We start from the raw sequence: 18,326 nt of genomic DNA, 5'->3' as shown, positions 1-18,326 counted from the left end.
CTTCCTTTCAGTCCCTTTACTTTACATTGCAAAGTATGAAAAGGGAATTAAATTAACTCCAAAGACTTATTGTCATGTAAACAGACTTGTATTGTGCCCAATGCCAAAGAGAGATAACAAGTTTCTTTTATAGACAGCCAGTTCATATACTGCCAAATCGGCATGAGCATGATGAGTACCGCCTGCCAACTAGAAATTCAGATTCAAACTGGCTTTAAAATGCTCAGTTTGTAGAAGTGTTTCATAAGTGCATTCTGCAGAAGCAAATGGGTGATAAATATTTCAATAATCATTATCTAAGAGCAATATTTCAAACAATTGTTAATGTACTTAAGTAAACCAAACTTCTTCCTTGGTCAATAAAATCATACTATTACATTTGATCATTGCTGTCTGCCATATGTTGTCCCCCACAACAACAACAAATACGATAACCAGAGGTTATCCATCAAAGTTCCATATTCACAGTGCAATTCTATGAAATATAGTTCTGAGTATGGATCAGAAGTATAGCTTATAGATCAGAGTTCAGGAAGAACACCAGAGGTTTAAGACTGCAGACTCACGACATAATCCAGTACTACGCATTATGTTACAGAATTTAACAGACTGTGCTTCAGTATATGCCTTTTATTGTGTGTCTAATATACAACTTCTATTCTAAAATACACTTTATTTCCAGATTATATTATAGCAGAGTATTATCACAGACTGGAAGCATTCAAGCTGGTATCAGCAGCAGTTTCATGAGCAAAATGACCACAGAAATATCCACAAGTAATGATAATATTTCAGTCTCACTGATGCAGAGATAGAGAAATCTCCATGTTTGCAAAATATTGCCCCAGTGCAACATGTGAAATGGACTCTTAGTTTGCTATTTCAGCCTAAGTATTCTATGCAGTACCTCCTGGCATTACCATCTGCTGTCATTAAAATTTCTCAGAGGAATTAAAAGGCTAGTGATTGCTAAATAATTTATCAACCATGGGAACACACTTTTTATGTACTGAATGTCACTAACATTAGATGAAGCAAAATACTTTGGTCTTTCCTGGATCACTGTCTTGCAATTAATTTTGTGCAGCTTCGTAAGTCATGGAAATGGAGTGAATTTTTTCCTCTTGTTTCAAACAAGGAGTTTAATTCAAAGAGACACACACATTTCCTCCCTCAAATATACTTTTTAATGAAGTTCAGTAGCAAAATATGGGGCTATTAAATACCCACTAAAATCTTGGTAAAAATAATTTTGGATGTAATGTCGGAATGTAATGTCAGACCAATTCAGGCTGGATACATTTTGTAAAGGTGATAGAAGGGCTGAATTACTCAAGTTTCTTGATTTATGCATGTTCTTGTGCATGGATTTGTTTCACTGTAACATCAGTTGGGAACCAGACTATTATGGATAAAACTGTCAGAAACTCCCACACTGGCTGGATAAAGCAGCATTATAAACAATTTCTTCATAGGTTGCCCATGGTGAGTAAGAATCTTCTCCAGGCAAGCAGTCAGAAAGCTTTACCTAACTTTTGTGTGATGACGATGACACTTCCCTCATCTAACAGCAGTGGGCCCATTTGTATAGCCCAGTCTTGGAGACTAATAGAAAATGTGTTCCTCAATGCTTTGTGTGTTTTCCAGTGGAGAAAACTGGTGATCCTGATGAAGCCCTGATCTCAATATGGAATTGCAAGATGAAACAGTCGCTCCTGAGCATCCTCTCCAGTGTTTTGGAGCCTGAGCAACTCCTCCTTGATCGTAATAATGATTCTCAGTATATAAATATGCAAGGCCCACTGATTATATAACCACATTTGCAGAACAGCCGGGGGTGGGAAATGTTAGGAAAATCAATACATATATATATATATAATTAGAGAATTCACTACTTGCAGTGTATGTAGATTGTCTGTGAACCTTTTTTTTTTTAAAGGAAACATAGGAATTAATCTTGTGCCTGCCTTTTCAAGGTTCTTCAGTCCTTCAGTGAGTCCACAGCCTTCACATTTTTGGGTATTTCTTGACTGAGTGCTAGGTATATAAATTTTATTATCATAAATGTTGTATTTTTATAAAGTATATAATGAGATAACTGTTTTGGTTGACAATTTTCAACTGTTATACCTAAATGAAAGACTGTGGCAGTTTCAGTACTGTTCTTCTGTTATTACCTGTATTTAGGGTTACCCCTTTCCCCTAAGCTCTATTTGACTATAACAATTATTTTATTCCATCTATTAATGCACTTATTCTAATTTTTAGCTTTATACTGAGCCTGAAAAGTTCTGATACCCTCTGACCTTGAATAGTTTTGTTGCAGCGTTTCACCAATTCCAACTTTGTATGGGACATTTTGACAGACCTGAAACTTGGCAAATCTTTATCATCTGTCCTCACAAGATACCAGTTGTAAGGAAAAAAAGACTCAATTTTTAGGTAATCATGCACGGAACTCAAGCTTATGACAAGAACAAGGAGCAATTGGCACATGCTCTGCCTATCAGACCAATGGGAAATATATGAGCTCAAGAAGGGAGTATAACAGCTTGTATTTAGATGAGTGGTCTTTTATCCAGTTGTCTGCCCTTGAATAAGAGCATTTGGCATTGGGGATTGATGAGGAATTCCACACATCTGCCTCCCTGCTTGCAAGGCTAATTGCCCCATTGCACTATTGAATAGGTATAAAGGTCTCCCCTGGCTAACATTAGGGTCCAGCCTTTTTAGTTTTATTGTTTTAATAGCTTTCCAGGTTGCTAGATGCTGCACCTTTCTGTACTTAAGTGGGAAATAAAATTATGCTTTGATTGCTTAATCCCGGTGTCTGTTTGGCCTCCCTTGTTGGTGCTGTTGAGTAAAATGGGACTCGGCTGACAGCGGACACTGGGTGGTTATTTTCCTCACAACACAGCCAACCCACAAAAGCTTCACTGCAGCTTCCTACCACTTGGTAAAGTGGTGAAGAAGGTAAAACAAAACTGTCAAACTAGTTTTTTCTCTCTACATAGAACTTGTGCAAACAACAATTCAACTGCATGAACGCATACATTTAGCAACTATACACTGCATGTTTACTGATTAGTCATTGTACATGTTTTGTATCAAAAGCCTCCCATAAATAGGGGCACATTCTTTTCTTGCTTGCTGAGACACACAATATTAGAGATATCTAAAACAGCTGGCTACATGGTGAATTAAAAAATTGAGAATATTTTGGAAAATAACATCATCTAAGTGTAATTCACAGCCAGAGTTTGGAAAGAGCTGAAATTAAGCTTTTCACCTGATTAAAGAAACTAATCATATGAGTTGTGATTGCGATCAATCAAGTAAATCTGCACACATTTACATTTTGTTCACTAATTTTAAAAAGCAGTATAAAAATTAAAAAATAAGCAATACAGTATAATAAAATCATTAAAAACTGTTCTTAGTGCTTGCTATGACATGCATGCATAATCTATCTTTAAAAAAGGCATTCCATTCCATTTCCTATCCAATTTTTAGTAAATGTATTTTAAAAAGCTACATTTAAGAAACACTGCTGCTACATATGCAGGAGGACCTTTTTAAATCAATCAACCACTTTAAAAATCAATTAATATAGCTGAATAATTAGTTGGTCTAGAAAAAGAGAATGAAGACAAATGCACAGCAATAGCCATTTAGGATTTGGTGCAGTAGCTCAACCTGAAATTCTGCTGAAGATAGCTGGTAATCCCTGTAAAATAATTCAGCAATTGATGGCTAGCATGAGCTGTTACATTTATGTTGCTTGGACATACCACTAAAGCCTATTTAGCCAGGGTCGGGGCCATCCCAAACAACTAGTGCTTTAGGTTCAGGTGTACAGTGTACCTAATATTTTAACAGTACCTCTTACAGGTACACTCATCAGGGGGCATTACTGCAACTATTAGTGTGTGGGAAATCAATATTTGCCTCAGGGTAATATATAATGTGTGTTAAGTGAGAGAGGGAACCTAGGTATATCTATTGTGAGTGACTAGAGCCTTTGTTTTTAGTAATTCATTCTGCTTTTCTTATTGGTACCCAAGGAACAGCTCATTGTCATGGTGAGATTGTGACATCTCCTTGTACAGAGGCTAACAAGAGATATATAGCAGCCAATCATTTATCTTTGTCCTCCTACTCTACTCCATGCTACTTTCCTTAACCTTCAAGTAAACAGAGCTATGAAAGGTAGGACTTCTTTTTATTTTCAACAGTCATTCTTTACTCTCCTTTCTCCTTTTTTCCCATTCCAAGTGTATAGAGCCCTCAAATGGCCGACATGCCTTAACATGCTTGAAATAAATATCCTAAAATGCAAGTCTTTCATCTGAGTTCTGATCATGCTTATGCCTTCAAAAATAATGGTTCAAGTTCAACACAAAGTTAAGCTGAATAAAATATATTGCAATAAATGGGCTTAAGCATGCTTAACTGTGTTGGGTTGTGAGCAGCATATTTTCAAACTCACTCATTTCAGATGTTTCATTTTTAAAAATTGCTTGATACACACACATACTGTCCAACCAATTGCATAGTACGTTGACTGAAAATTGTACAATAAAAATCTATTTCCCCTTTCGGAAAAAAAATCAGATTCCACAATGCAATTCCCAAAATTATTTCTGCCCCATTGAAGATGTTATAATTTATTAAAAGGCATTTTTAAAAAATTATAAATAGTACTATCTATGAAAAGGGACGCGGGTGGCGCTGTGGATAAAACCTCAGTGCCTAGGACTTGCTGATCGCAAGGTTGGTGGTTCGAATCCCCGCGGCGGGGTGAGCTCCCGTCGTTCGGTCCCAGCTCCTGCCCACCTAGCAGTTCGAAAGCACCCCTAAGTGCAAGTAGATAAATAGGTACCGCTTTATAGCGGGAAGGTAAACGGCGTTTCCGTGTGCGGTGCTGGTGCTGGCTCGCCAGATGCCGCTTAGTCACGCTGGCCACGTGACCCGGAAGTGTCTTCGGACAGCGCTGGCTCCCGGCCTCTTGAGTGAGATGAGCGCGCAACCCTAGAGTCGGACACGACTGGCCCGTACAGGCAGGGGTACCTTTACCTTTACCTTTTTACTATCTATGAAAAAAGAGATAGGCGTTGCTATTAGACATACAGTTGAAAGTTTTTATAAATTAATCTCAGACACTGATGTAGGATTGATACTTTTCAATTAAATTTTCATCTCCTGTCTCATAGAAATGCATTACTATTAGTAACACAATAAAACTTTCAAGTTACTTTCCCTAGGAAGCACATATCTCTTTATTTGCAGAGTTCTTCAGTCATGCTAAAATCAAGCTGTAAACCAGACCCCCAACAATGGGTGCAGGGTTGGGGGGACAGATTGAGCAGAGGTGTCTCTCCATCCAGCCCTGCTGGCTTTCTGCCCATAGAGTGACACTAGCATTACTTGGCTAAAATACAAAAGGTCCCTGTTCTGTAACAGCAGTGGCAGACCTTGGGGTCTCAAGATGTCCGTGGTGCCCTGTGCAACATCAAAATTCAGCACCTCCCTGTCTCTTGCCTTCCATTCTACGTAATAGTTGTGATGCTCCTAATGGTCTGCACCCCACCTGCCTCTGGCAACAGCACACACACACCCAGTCTGAAAACCAGGTGTTCTGGATCTGCTGAGCCAGCCCACTTGATGGCACTGGGGCTGATTGTTATTTCCCTGCCCTCTGCCTTCCACCCTGTGTGAGCAATAAGGCTAGAGATGCAGCTGTTGCTCTATTCTCTCACATTGCACTGCTGCCGAGCTAGTGTTTGGATTGTCCTGCAAGCATGTTTTCAATACCTTAGTCCCTCCCCTCAAAATGTAATGTAAGGGAAATGTATGCTGCCAAGTAGTTATTTGTTTAGAACCTTTATAAACATTCCAATCAAAGTAACTTTGATTTTGTATGAATATAAAATAAAACCACACTGTTGCTGCAACGCTGCATGTGTCTACTCAGAAGTCAACTCTACTGAATTTGATGGCACTTTCTCCCAGGTAAGCATGCACAGAACCGTGCAGCTTGAGTGCATTTTATTTATTTATTTTTCTAACATATGTCCGTTCAATTACATTTGGAAAAAGAGATATAGCATTTATACAACATGTGAAGAAGCTAATATGGGGTACATTTAGTAAAGAAAATTAAAAACATAAATCATATATGTGTGCTAAATCATATCTCCATTGATTTAGGACAGCAGAAATTTGTCCAGTAAAATGTTTATAGAACATACTGTCACTGGTCACAAGAGAATGATTTGAATGTCATAAAGTTGGTGCTATCTTTGAAATCTTTATTAACAGCCTGTGGTACTGCACTGTATGCTTGACTATACATGTAATGGTTAAAGTTACTCCATACAGCTGCTAATCACATTTGACAGATAATTTAATATGCCACAGTGCTTCATTCCTTAACACATCAAGCTTGTACACTGTTTTGCATATGAACAGACACATGAACTCTACTAAACACATAACTACTAAATCTTTGGCAGCTAGGTAATCACCCATTTTTCTCCAGCATTCCCCATCAACAACAATATAGCATCCAGATAGAAAAATGCTGCTTATTATAAGTATTTTATATGGGCTCAACCTCCGATACATGACATTCCTTCTAGTTCAACCACAAATGCCTGAGATCAGAAATTACTGCAGCTACAAAGGCCAACAAGTCACAATATTATGTGCTAGGCCTATGCAGGCCATTCAGATAATATATTTCCATAATAGCTAGTTGATTGTCTCTAATATTGAAATTTTAAATGTTTTTTCCTTATTTATTATTAAAAACTTCTTTGACTTTTTATAACAGTATATAAATATTTTTCATAAATTATGCTACATCGCACTACAGTTCGTACTTGCATGGTATTGAGGAAGTGCAAGGGATATGCCATCATTATATCTCAATGTTTGACTCTTAATCGCTCAGAATTGTAAGCAGATCTTAGGTTTACTTATTTAATATTAAGGGAAACTGTGTAAAGTTTACCAAGAAATCTCATATAGAAGTTATCAAGCAGAAACAAAAAACACAACCCATAGGAGGCACAAAATTAATTTTTGGTTTTTGCAAGATTCTTACCTTTTATGCCAAGTAAAAAGCCGAATGGCCAAAGCTACCGCAACAGAAAAACAGAGTAATATAGGAGGCGCCCTGTGCTGTCCACTCTGACAGGAAGCAGTTCCCTGAAGCTTCAGGCAGATATATTTTGCCATCCTTGCCATCAAGAGATCCTTTAACTGGAAATGATGGTAACTGATCTTGGGGCCTTCTCTTAACTGCAGGCAGAAAGACAGACGAGGTTTGTCAGTGTACATGTTTGTCTGTTACAGAGATCTCTTAGGAGTTCTGTTGATTATCATATGGTTTTGTAAAGTTGGTGTTTACACTGTTCAGACTACAAAATGATGCAGTAAGGATAGTGCAAGTACACTATCTAGTGATGCATAATCCAATTTCCGGCTTCTCCCTTTTCTCCAGGAAAGGAATTGCAGATCACCAGTCACCTCAATCAACACTGCAAATGGCCCATGGTAGGCTTATAATGTAGAAAACCCAATGGTATGGTATAGGTATCAGCTACTGAAATCACTGTGACAGTTGTGTTCCTATTTCTTTGTACTAGAGAACCTTAACTAGTACAGCTGATATTGTAGAATTATGACCTTCATAACGACTGCAGGAAAGGCTGAGCACCTATTGAACCTTATGGTTCTGCAATTAAACATATTTTTACTGTGTTTTACTGACAAATGAAAGGGAGTCCAGTGGCAAGGGGACACTATTACTAGCCTCAAGGGGAATATTATACTATATTTAGTATATTAAACAAGCAGAAATTTTAACTGATTTGGATATAAACATGGTTTATACCCTTTAAAGGCAATCCTGTGCATACCTACCCAGAAGTCCTACAGAATTAAATGAGACATTAAGGCAAGTGTGTCTAGAACAACAGCCTTATCTACTGTGCTATGCCAACTACCTTTCTGTCAAAATATTAGATTTTCATTAAACCTCAGTACAGTTATATAAGCAGCTAAATGCTGATTTCTTATTAGGGTTGCCTGGCTCTTATTAAATCAGCCCAAGGCTTATTTTAATGAAAGTAGGCAATGACCCCAAAACCCAGTTTCGGATAGCTGTCCTAAATGCTTTTGCAGAGAACATTTTAATTTTTGAATCCATATATACAAATGGCCACAAAACAAAGCATGTGTGCCTACAAATACAGTATAGGTTACATTGTGACACCAACCCTGGAATTATCACCTGAGGAAGGTGATTCTTTATAGAATGACATCACAATGATTCAATCTACTTATTGCAGTGTGTCATATCTCAGAGCTCCATTTGGCATCCTCTAAACCAGTGTTCGGCCACAATTAAAATAGTGTGTTCCGCTTCATTCCCTATAGGAAGGCAATAAAAAGGGATGAAAAGCAGCAGCAGTATTCCTAAGTAAGTTTAAGAGGAGCAAGGTTAAATAACAGAAAAATACAGCCAGGGATGGGTGGCAGTGAGATCAAGCAAAGAAAAAAGAATGAGAGGCAGCGCTAGGCCGCCGTTTCAGGTAGCAGGTGATGTGCAGCCAGGTGCTAGACGACAGAGCTGTTTATCCCACACTGACTGCCCCTGTGCTCCCTAAACCAGCCTAGCTGCCCTCAGGCGTGGGTATCGCCCCCTTGTCCCATCACTGCTGTTGAAAGCAGAGTCAGCAGCTGGTCTAGGTGGCTTGTGTACACAGAACAGGAAGGGAGATGGAGCGTAATCTTTGCCTCGGGCAGCGAAGTGTCCTGGGGCAGCAGCGCTGAAGAAGGGGCGGGAAGAATGCAATGGCCGAGCCCAGAAAGGGGAAACGAAAACCGGAGCCAAGTGGCACGGAAACAAGTGCAGTAGTAGAAAACCAGAGCCAAACCTAGATGTGGGGGGAGATAACAGCGTCACAGCCAAGTTACGTCGGTCTGAGAAAAGCCAAGCGTGCAGCTCCCGAGTAGTCGCCGTGCCCTGCAGTCGTGCCAGTGCCTAGCAGGGCGCGGAGAACGGAAACTGCCGTACCCTCTTAAACCAACTTTGGGAGCGGCCATGCCATGTGGGGAAGGCAGTGCAGGGTCAGGGTCAAGGGAAAGCACTGCTAGGCGAGTGGAGAGAGAGAGAGAGAGAGAGAGAGGGCGCTCACAGACACCGGGGCGTTTTTTCCAAGTGTCCCGAGTAGTTCACTCTGCCTCACCGGTTCTGGCTGGGCCAGACCTGCCTAGCGGCCCCACCTGGCTGCGCCCGACGGAGGCGGCTTTTGAGGCTGGAGTGAGTCAGCGGGTGGAAAAAGAGGGCAAAAGCGCGGCAGCTCTTGCCTCGCATGTCAGGCAGCTCTCTCTCTTTTTTCCCTCCCTGGCGGAGGCGGGGGCAGCCGTTTCTCGCTCTGTGTGTGTGTCCGGCTCAGACCCCTCCCTCTCCGGACTGATCGCTCTGTGTGAGACTCTCCCGGGGACGCCCGGAAACGCCGCCTGGGCCCAAAGGCCGCAACCGCCACCCCAACCGAGCCCCCTTCCCTCAGCCCTCGCCTCCTGCGGCTGCCACGGCGGGCTAAATGTAGCCCCTGCAAATCGGGCGGGGAGGTTTGCAGAAACATGGCGGGTAGGTAGCACCTCCCTCCCTCCCCAACCCCCCCTCCCACTCCCAGAAACTCCGTCCGGGCGCGAAAGAAACACCTCAGTCCGGGACCCCCCCCCTCGCTTCAAGGAAAAAGCAAAGGGAAAGCGCCCTTTAGCGAGTCCTCCTTCACCTCAACTCATCGATTTGGGGGGTGGGGGGGTTGCCTCCTGCCTGCCTACCTACTTCTCTCTGTGTGTGTTGGGGAAACTGTGGCAGGAGCTTGCGAGGGGATTTATCTGAGAAATTAACGACCTTGTGTGGCAAGAAGGGCTTGGGGGATTTGTTGCCAGATGTAGGCGTCCCCCTTCTTTCTCTCGGCCCCGTGAGTGTGAGGAGGGGGCGCTTAGGGCAGGGGTGTGTGTGTGTGTGTGTGTTTTATAGCGTGGTAAAGAAGCGCGAGGCGCTCTCGTGGGGTGTGTATTACGGGTGTTTTACAAAGGGGAGTTGGTCTGGGGTGGGGAGGAACCCCCTCGGCTGGAGTTCACTTTGTCTTGTCTCTCTCCGCCTCCCCCCCCCCCCCCCGTCTAGATCTGTCGCTGCTCCAGGAGGACCTGCAGGAGGAGATAGACGGATGTGAGTAGCCCCAGCTGCAACAGCTTCTTCTTCTCTTTCCCTCTTCCCCAGCGCGCTCGGCGGCGCTGCCCGGGCCGCCCCTTCTTCCCAAGTCCGTCTTGGGTGTGGGGGCTGGGTCGGGGCGGTCCCACTTCACTCGCACCCGGAAACTCAGGGGATCCTGGGTCTGGAATGAAATGGGGAGAGGGAGCCTGTTCCCGTCTAACGAGGGTTTGTGCCTTATCTATCTATATATGTATATATACATAAAATACAACCGGGAACGGGGAGGGAGAGGGATGGATTGCGCGTGTGTGTCAAGCTCTCGTTCGCTTTTGCTTCCGCGAATAAATGGTTTTGAAAGCGTGGAGGAGGCCCAAGTTGCATTGTGGGAGGAAGCAGCCATGCTCAGCTGTCCTTGCCCGTTTTCCCCCATACAGGCATTTATGTGTATGGCTTGCAAACTTGCTCGTGTTTGTGCCTGTCTTGATTTTGTGGTTGTTGTTAGTTTGTTTTACTTTTCTGGAGACCACGAAGGGAAAATGGGGAAAGTTGTGAGTTGGATGGGTTGGTTGTGATTATAGCATTACTGCTGCTATTCTGATGAATGAGATTTAGGTCACGTTGTACTTGAAGCTTAACAGTGTCTTAATATTGAGATACAGTACTAATAGAATTCGTCTTCCTTTAATAACACTTTATTAATTGCCATCAGAACTCATTGAATGTTCTCATATAGGAATTATGCTTGTGTGCTTTTTAAAATCAAGGTGTGTTCAGGTTTGATATAGCCATTGAATATTTAAATTGTAAAAATTAAATTTACATTTTAAATGTCAAAATTTTTAAAATACTAAAATTTAATACATTGATATTTAAAAGTTAGCATTTATGTTGTTGAATTTCGGACAGCTAATGAGATTAAAAAATGCATTGTGATCCATAAAGGGTCAAGAAAGCAAAACCCAAGATTGGTAAAGTTTGATACGACACTGACCTTGACTTTGTATGTTAGATAAATAGAATGATGCATATTCTTCTGAATTAATTTGTGGCTGGTTTGCAGGTCTGTTGTATGAGGTTCAGGTCTTCTAATTAGATTTTGACCTGCTTTCTTTAGTTTTTTTTAATCTTTTAAAATGTATTGTGTACATATCAGACTTTAGAGAACTGATGCTACCACCTATTTGAATCAATAGTATACACACACACAGAGTAATGTGCATTTATGTTCTGAACAGAAGATAAACCTGTGTAACTCAAAATATTTTAGTAATGTATATGAATATACACTTAATTTTTTTACAGCAGTAAATACGTGATAGGTGACCAGTGCAGGCATCAGTGATTGTGTAGAACAGCCTTCTCCACCTTCGTGCTTTCCAGATGCTTTGGACTACAACTCCCATGGATGTTGTAGCCAAAATATGTGGAGGGCACCAGGCTGGAGAAGGCTGGTATAGAATATTGTGTGAACTAAATAATGGAGAAGGTACTATGGAAAATAATAATGAAGTACCAGAATTAAATAAAATAGAAGTATAGAAGAGAGTTTAGAAGATGTGTCCATATTAAAAATGCATGCTCCAGAATAAGAATGTAAGAAGATTGAATAATAGAGTGTCCTTTCTAATTTCTGCTACTTTTACTTACCATCTCTTTCTTGGAGGCAGATTCTTTGGTATAAATTTTGATGGTTAACTCTTGGATAGGAGCACTTAGTAAAACATAATTTCTCTTCCAAGGCGATATTAGAGGGTGGCATTAGATGAAAGCGAAGTCAATTGCTGCTGTAAGTAGTGTTGTAGTATTCACCACAGTGCAGCTGTATACAAATTAATATTCATTACGTTGTCTCCTTTTTATTGCCCATAGTAAGTGATGCTTGCCATATGAGTTGTCATGCTTTTGAGTTCTTGATTATTAGGGTCTTAGTGTGACGGTTTTATCTCAGTGGAGCACCTATCAATGAGTGCAGTGTTTGAATTCTGCATTAGCCTCCTTTTCTGTATTAGCATCATTTCCTGTAGAGGTCTGCTTGGTGCCAAAGTTCTTCAACTGAGAACACTTTATTTCTTCTTCTCACATGCTTCATCCTCAACTTTGTACCCTGTATGTTCTTGTAGTATTGCAGCTGTCTTGGCTCTTCATAGAGGGAAATGGGCCATCAAAAGACCTGATTTGTACTCATGCCTTTTAGATTGAGATGGGACCTTAAGCAGCCCAGATCTGAGACACTGGTGCTAGCTAATCTGATTCCTTTTAATAAGCTGATTTCTAAGGCGAGACTGGTGACTGCATACTTTATTTTTGTTCTCTGTTATTTTAGTGACAAACTGCATATACAGTCAATTATGGTAATCCACAAATCCTTGACAAAAACAAAGGCCATAAGCTGCTGAAATGGCCCCAGTGGCATTTGTGTCTAACTAATGGTAGTGTTTCAGGGTTGCCTCTGGTGTACCTTCTTAGGTTGAAGACATCTTTCTTTTTTAAAAATTGTGTCTGTGCTTCTAGGTGGACAACTTCAATTGCTAATTTTAAGCTTTTGTGTGTAGAGCATAAACCAGGAACAGACAGAAGCAAAAGAAAAATTGTGACTTCATTGTGTGATGAGAGGTAGAAGAGCATACATACGCAGTAAAATCTGTTGGTGCAAGGACTTCCACTTGTGCAGAGAAACTTCCCTTCCCCCTGTGTGCCTCTAAATATATTCTGAGAGTTCTCCATACCCTCTGGAACAGATGGGGGGGGGCTCTGGAGAGGCAAGGGAGGGAAGTTCTGTTTAGCAGAAGCCCCTGCACTAACAGGGTGACTTAGATGAATACAGCCCATTGCTGTTTAGCATGGTCACTTTGACGAGCAGTAACTAGGAGAATAGTAGAAAGATTTCTTGTTCTTTTGAAACCATCTGAGTATAGATGGAAAAACAGTATTTTCGTCTTGGATAAGTTTGTGAATTTCATTTACATAGGAGAATAAAATTGATGGTTGTCCACATTCCACAGTGAACATGAGTTTTGTTTGTATAATAAATGTCATTTCTGAAAATAGACATGTAACTGAATTGCCTATAAACTACAGGCAGACAGGTGCCAAAGATCAGAAAAGGAGGTACTTTCAATAGACATTAGGAAAGCAATGTTATGTGGTTAGTAGCATAGGAGATTCCATAAGGGATGACTACACTGTTGAAATATGTTTAAATGAAAGAGTTCAAAATTATGCTTACAAAATGGAATGGTATTTGGTAACAGTGTGCAAATTTCCCTACATTTTGTGGGCAAACATTGATTGCTGTATCCTTTAAAAAAATCCCAAAACTGTTGTACATTGTTAGGCAGTAGGTTTTTGAGTTTTAAGATTTATTTGAATTCAGTGCATTTATCTAGGTTTTTGCTTCCTATTTAAGTTAATTCTTTTTGGAGGTTATTTTTTATGTTTACAATATTGTACAATTTTGAACACTTGCCTATGTTTCCATCATGTTAGAGCAGAGGGGATAGGAACCTGTAGCTCTCCAGATGATGCTGGACTACACCTCCATTCGTCCTTGATACTTGGTCATGCTGGCTGAAGCTGATGAACACTGAAGTCAAACAACATCTGGAGGGTCACATGCTTCCCATCTCCATGATACAACCAGATCTTGTGTTTACACTGAGATCATGGTGATGTTCCATAAACATTCTCTCCCCCCCCCCCAAATATTGGCATCTATTAAAAGTTATATGAAGTAGTAGAAATGTTCATCTCCTGTAGGTGTTGCTTATAAAGGGAAATATTTATGCATCGTCTTAATACATTTTATTTAACTAATAAACAGTGATGTTTTGGATGAATGGACATACAGTGGTACCTCGGGTTAAGTACTTAATTCGTTCTGGAGGTCTGTTCTTAACTTGAAACTGTTCTTAACCTGAAGCACCACTTTAGCTAATGGGGCCTCCTGCTGCTGCCGCCGGAGCACGATTTCTGTTCATATCCTGAAGCAAAGTTCTTAACCTGAAGCACTATTTCTGGGTTAGCAGAGTCTGTAACCTGAAGTGTATGTAACCTGAAGCGTATGTAACCCGAGGTACCACTGTACTTCAAGGAGAATACTGACAACCTAGTTTCCAATAAGTTTCATTGTTGCAGGAGTAGCTGAAAATATAATGCTAAAGCAAGCAATCAGTACTTTGGTATGTGTTTTTAAGTCAGCTTCTTAATGTTAATGGACACACCTCTCTACATTATTATTACTATTTCCAAATATAAGTTCTGCATGGGCTACCTTACGTTTTTCACATCTGAATATTGGCAAATAAGTGAAACAACATACAGTGGTACCTCGGGTTACATACGCTTCAGGTTACAGACTCCGCTAACCCAGAAATATTACCTCGGGTTAAGAACTTTGCTTCAGGATGAGAACAGAAATCGTGCTCCGGCGGCGCGGCAACAGTGGGAGGCCCCATTAGCTAAAGTGGTGCTTCAGGTTAAGAACAGTTTCAGGTTAAGAATGGACCTCCGGAACGAATTAAGTACTTTACCTGAGGTACCACTGTATCTGCCATTTCACACATGATATGAGACTTTGTGTCCACGTTTGGATCTGCCTTTCATTGCTGAAAACATTGGTCAAATGAGATGGTTTCAATTCAGTTTTAAGTGAATAGCAATGGTACAGTATACAGCTGTGCTACATCATGTCTCTGAATACCAGTTGCTGAGAAGTGAGAGTGGGGAAGAGCACAGTTGGTCCTACTCTGGTCCTACTTGCAGACTTCCCCATGGCATCTGGTTGACCACTATGATAATAGAATGCTAGACTAGATATACCTTTGGCCTGATCCAGTAGGATTCTTCTTATGTTATATACGGAGGTACAGCTCAGACATCTTTTGATTTCATAATTTTGTTTTATATAAATAAATATATTGGAAGTTTTTCTTTTCGTCAAAGCCATTTATCTGAAATATTCCTACAGGAAAAAATAAATAAATGAAACAGACTTTCTAGTTTAAATGTGATAGTCAAACAATTTCACAACTTTACTTGAAAAATATTTTTATTGGGATATATGTATATATTTTAAAACCTGACAACTCAATAGCAAACAATCCCTACATTGCTTAAATGTTTAGAAAATCATGTAAAGACACTCAAAACTGTTAATACAGTGGTACCTCAGGTTAAGTACTTAATTCGTTCTGGAGGTCCGTTCTTAACCTGAAACTGTTCTTAACCTGAAGCACCATTTTAGCTAATGGGGCCTCCTGCTGCCGCTGTGCCTCTGGAGCTCGATTTCTGTTCTTATCCTGAAGCAAAGTTCTTAACCTGAAGCACTATTTCTGGGTTAGCAGCGTCTGTAACCTGAAGCGTATGTAACCTGAGGTACCACTGTATACTGTAACAATTTTAATATGCCTAAATAGCATGTTTAATTTGGGAAATGTAGTATTATGGTGCACATGTGCAAGCACTTTGAAAGAGTAGTCATGCGAGAAGCTAATTGCAATGCTGGACAGTTTCTGTTAGACTGATATTATATCCATGTATAATGATGGTAGTGGCTTAATTTTCTGTAGGAAAAATATAGCAGCTGAAAATTTACATCAATTGTTTTAATATGTGTGCTCCTGTTTGCTACAAGGAGGATTTGTCAAGGATATTGTGAATACAGTGGTACCTTGGGATGCGAACGAGATCCGTTCCGGAGCCCCATTCGCATCCTGAATAGAACGTAAGACGCATCTGCGCATGCGCGGGCCATGTTTCGCCGCTTCCGCGCATGTGTGTGACGTCATGCGCGAGCAGCGAAACCCGGAAGTAATGCGCTCTGTTACTTCCGGGTTGCCGCGGAGTGCAACCCGAAAATACTTACCTGAAGCATATTTATCCCAGGGTATGACTGTACTTGGAGCAGTTGATTCATGGGCAGGGACTTGGGAGACTGTTAGCAATTTGTGATAGTGCCAGAGAGCCCTAATCATGCATCAAGGGTTCTATTGTTATGTGTATACCATAGGTAACAAGAGACCATTATCCTCTACGCTGTAGAATAAATGTAAAATAAGAAAGCATGAGACAACTGGAATATTCATCTGTATGAAAATAGATGGGGAATGGCCAATTCTCTTCCCACTGTACTCCAAAAGGATAGAACAATGGAAAGTGCTCTATCTGACTTATTAAAAGCACTGCTCTTGTAACAAGGCTGTTAATAAGCCAGTAAGCCAGTGAAAGCAAAATGGTAAATTGAGAGAGTAGTTAGAAAGACAGCAGTGGATTCCATAGATGACCGATCCTTGAACAAGTGGGGATCATCCATGTTTTTTGGAGATAACTGGTACTCACAAGATTTTTATGTCTGTTGCTTTGACAATATGTAAGTGTTGGTAATTAAACTTGATCAGATTGCTGCTGACATGAATAGTGTTGCAATAAGTTGGAAGATAACATCATGGATATAGGCTGACTTCTTCCCCCACCCCATCCTGAACTTAAAACTAACTAACAGATTTGAAGAAATACAAAGTACAGCCCAGCAGCATCTAGATAATTGTGCTAGATGCCACAATCACAGCTTCCAGGAGCGAAGCCTTGGATTTGCTTCAGCATTATGCCTGAACCTAGACTTGTGGTTTGCTTCCCTCCGAGCAATTAATTATAACCTAAGTTTGTTCTTGGCTTTACTGCCCATGGTTCCCATGTAATGCTAAGCAAAACTAGGGCAGCACAGTGGGAACAGAGGAGGAGCAAAATTTTTAGCCCTGTGCACCAGCATGCTGAATGCTTATATTTAAACTATACTTAACCTTAACAGTGGTTTTAAGTCCTGATTTTGGTTTTAATGAAATTGCACTTCGTAACTACTTTCTTGGGTCTTCATCAATTTTGAGGTTCATATTCATTTATGTATACAAATTCGGCTACTAGAGATCTTTATCTGGTATGACAGGAGAGGTTTTAAAAAACAGTTATTTTACTGAAGGACTAGTAGAAAAAGCAATCCGCTGCAGATGGTGTGTGGTTTACAAAATATTTGAGACTGAAGGAAATTGGAGAACAATTTTGTACAAAAAGTGGATATAGTTCAAGAAGAATGGCTGAATTGTACAAAAAGCATGCTTTGAAAGAGAAGAATGGTAAAGGCACACAAAGTTTTAAGACTAATCTGTGTTGAAAGCAGACTGCTGCATAGCCTAGCTTCTTCTCAGCATTAGGCATCTGTTTTAAAATATAGATTTGTGATTATAAGGAATGTTTCTGATGTCTCTGATAGTTGGTGTGGATGACTACAGCTCAGAGTCTGATGTGATTATTATACCTTCAGCCCTGGACTTTGTCTCACAAGATGAAATGTTGACTCCTCTGGGAAGATTGGACAAGTACGCTGCAAGTGAGAATATTTTTAACAGGTATGGTATTTTAGCCTAAATAATCTGCTTTATAAGGAGCTATCTTAAAATGTTTTGTGTGCAGGACAAAACTTAATCTCTTTTTTACAAGGAAATTCTATGAATTAAATTCACACACCTATCCACCTTTTTCATTTAATGGATTATCTGTCCTTATCAAGAGGTATTTGGTATATTACTTTGTAAGAAGATATGTATTTAAGATTTGTATTGTATTCACACTATAACACAGTAATGTTTGAAGAGACTACAGTTCATTTCCAAATGTAAGAATACCAGCTGTACACATGATTAAAGATGGTGGCCTAATGTAACATGTCTTCGTTTACAAGGATCTGTCTGCCATCTGATATCGGAATATACAATGCTGTAAAATTCACCTTCGTTTTTGTTGAGTTCTAAGGAAAGATTTTCCTCTTTTTGTATTCGGTATTCTTATACAGTGGTTTAATTTTCTGGGTAATAGTTCAAAATGATTTGTTTTGATTTTTTAATGTTAAGTATTCTGTTCTGAACAGTTTTTTATCCTGTGGGCAGCAGGCTGTATTTGGTGTAGCAGACAAAAACTTGGACCAGGAAAACTGGGTTCACATTGCCACACAGCCATGAAACTTTGAGCAAGACACACACACACTAAGGGTTGTTGTGGGCAAAATAGGGTAACCCATATATACTACCTTGAGTTTTCT

The 18,326-nt window shown here is 40.3% G+C and overlaps 2 protein-coding genes and 1 long non-coding RNA gene across 12 annotated transcripts in view; 1 reads left to right on the top strand and 2 right to left on the bottom strand.

The window, feature by feature from the left end:
• Nucleotides 1-1,961, bottom strand: part of RAB31 (RAB31, member RAS oncogene family) — a 51,409-nt gene extending 49,448 nt beyond the window's left edge. Inside the window, exon 1 of the mRNA XM_081014321.1 lies at nt 1,896-1,961. Within this exon, the coding sequence (XP_080870447.1) occupies nt 1,896-1,946 (51 nt within the window). The 5' untranslated portion in view covers nt 1,947-1,961. The remainder of the gene's footprint in view (nt 1-1,895) is intronic.
• A 2,140-nt stretch (nt 1,962-4,101) lies between these two features.
• PPP4R1 (protein phosphatase 4 regulatory subunit 1) overlaps nt 4,102-18,326 on the top strand; it is a 36,924-nt gene continuing 22,699 nt past the window's right edge. The window contains exons 1-4 of one of the 10 annotated variants that reach the window (XM_081014157.1): nt 4,102-4,209; nt 7,508-7,560; nt 10,208-10,252; nt 17,553-17,637. In XM_081014157.1, coding sequence (XP_080870283.1) covers nt 7,551-7,560; nt 10,208-10,252; nt 17,553-17,637 — 140 coding nt within the window. In that variant the 5' untranslated portion in view covers nt 4,102-4,209; nt 7,508-7,550. Of the gene's footprint in view, nt 4,210-7,507; nt 7,561-8,367; nt 8,489-9,522; nt 9,662-9,927; nt 10,002-10,053; nt 10,093-10,207; nt 10,253-10,310; nt 10,463-17,501; nt 17,638-18,326 lie in introns of those variants that run through there. The other 9 variants (XM_081014153.1, XM_081014162.1, XM_081014160.1 and 6 more) reach the window with 9 other exon arrangements.
• On the bottom strand, nt 4,222-9,332 carry LOC308481685. The gene is made up of 4 exons (XR_013988803.1): nt 8,946-9,332; nt 8,300-8,439; nt 7,109-7,300; nt 4,222-5,093 (listed from the first exon to the last, which is right to left on the bottom strand). It is a non-coding gene; the product is annotated as an uncharacterized lncRNA (long non-coding RNA).

Source organism: Podarcis pityusensis (genome assembly GCF_964106645.2).
Source record: "Podarcis pityusensis genome assembly, chromosome: 7".
In the NCBI taxonomy this organism is placed as follows: domain Eukaryota; kingdom Metazoa; phylum Chordata; class Lepidosauria; order Squamata; family Lacertidae; genus Podarcis; species Podarcis pityusensis.
This window is presented reverse-complemented; position numbering and strand designations above follow the sequence as displayed.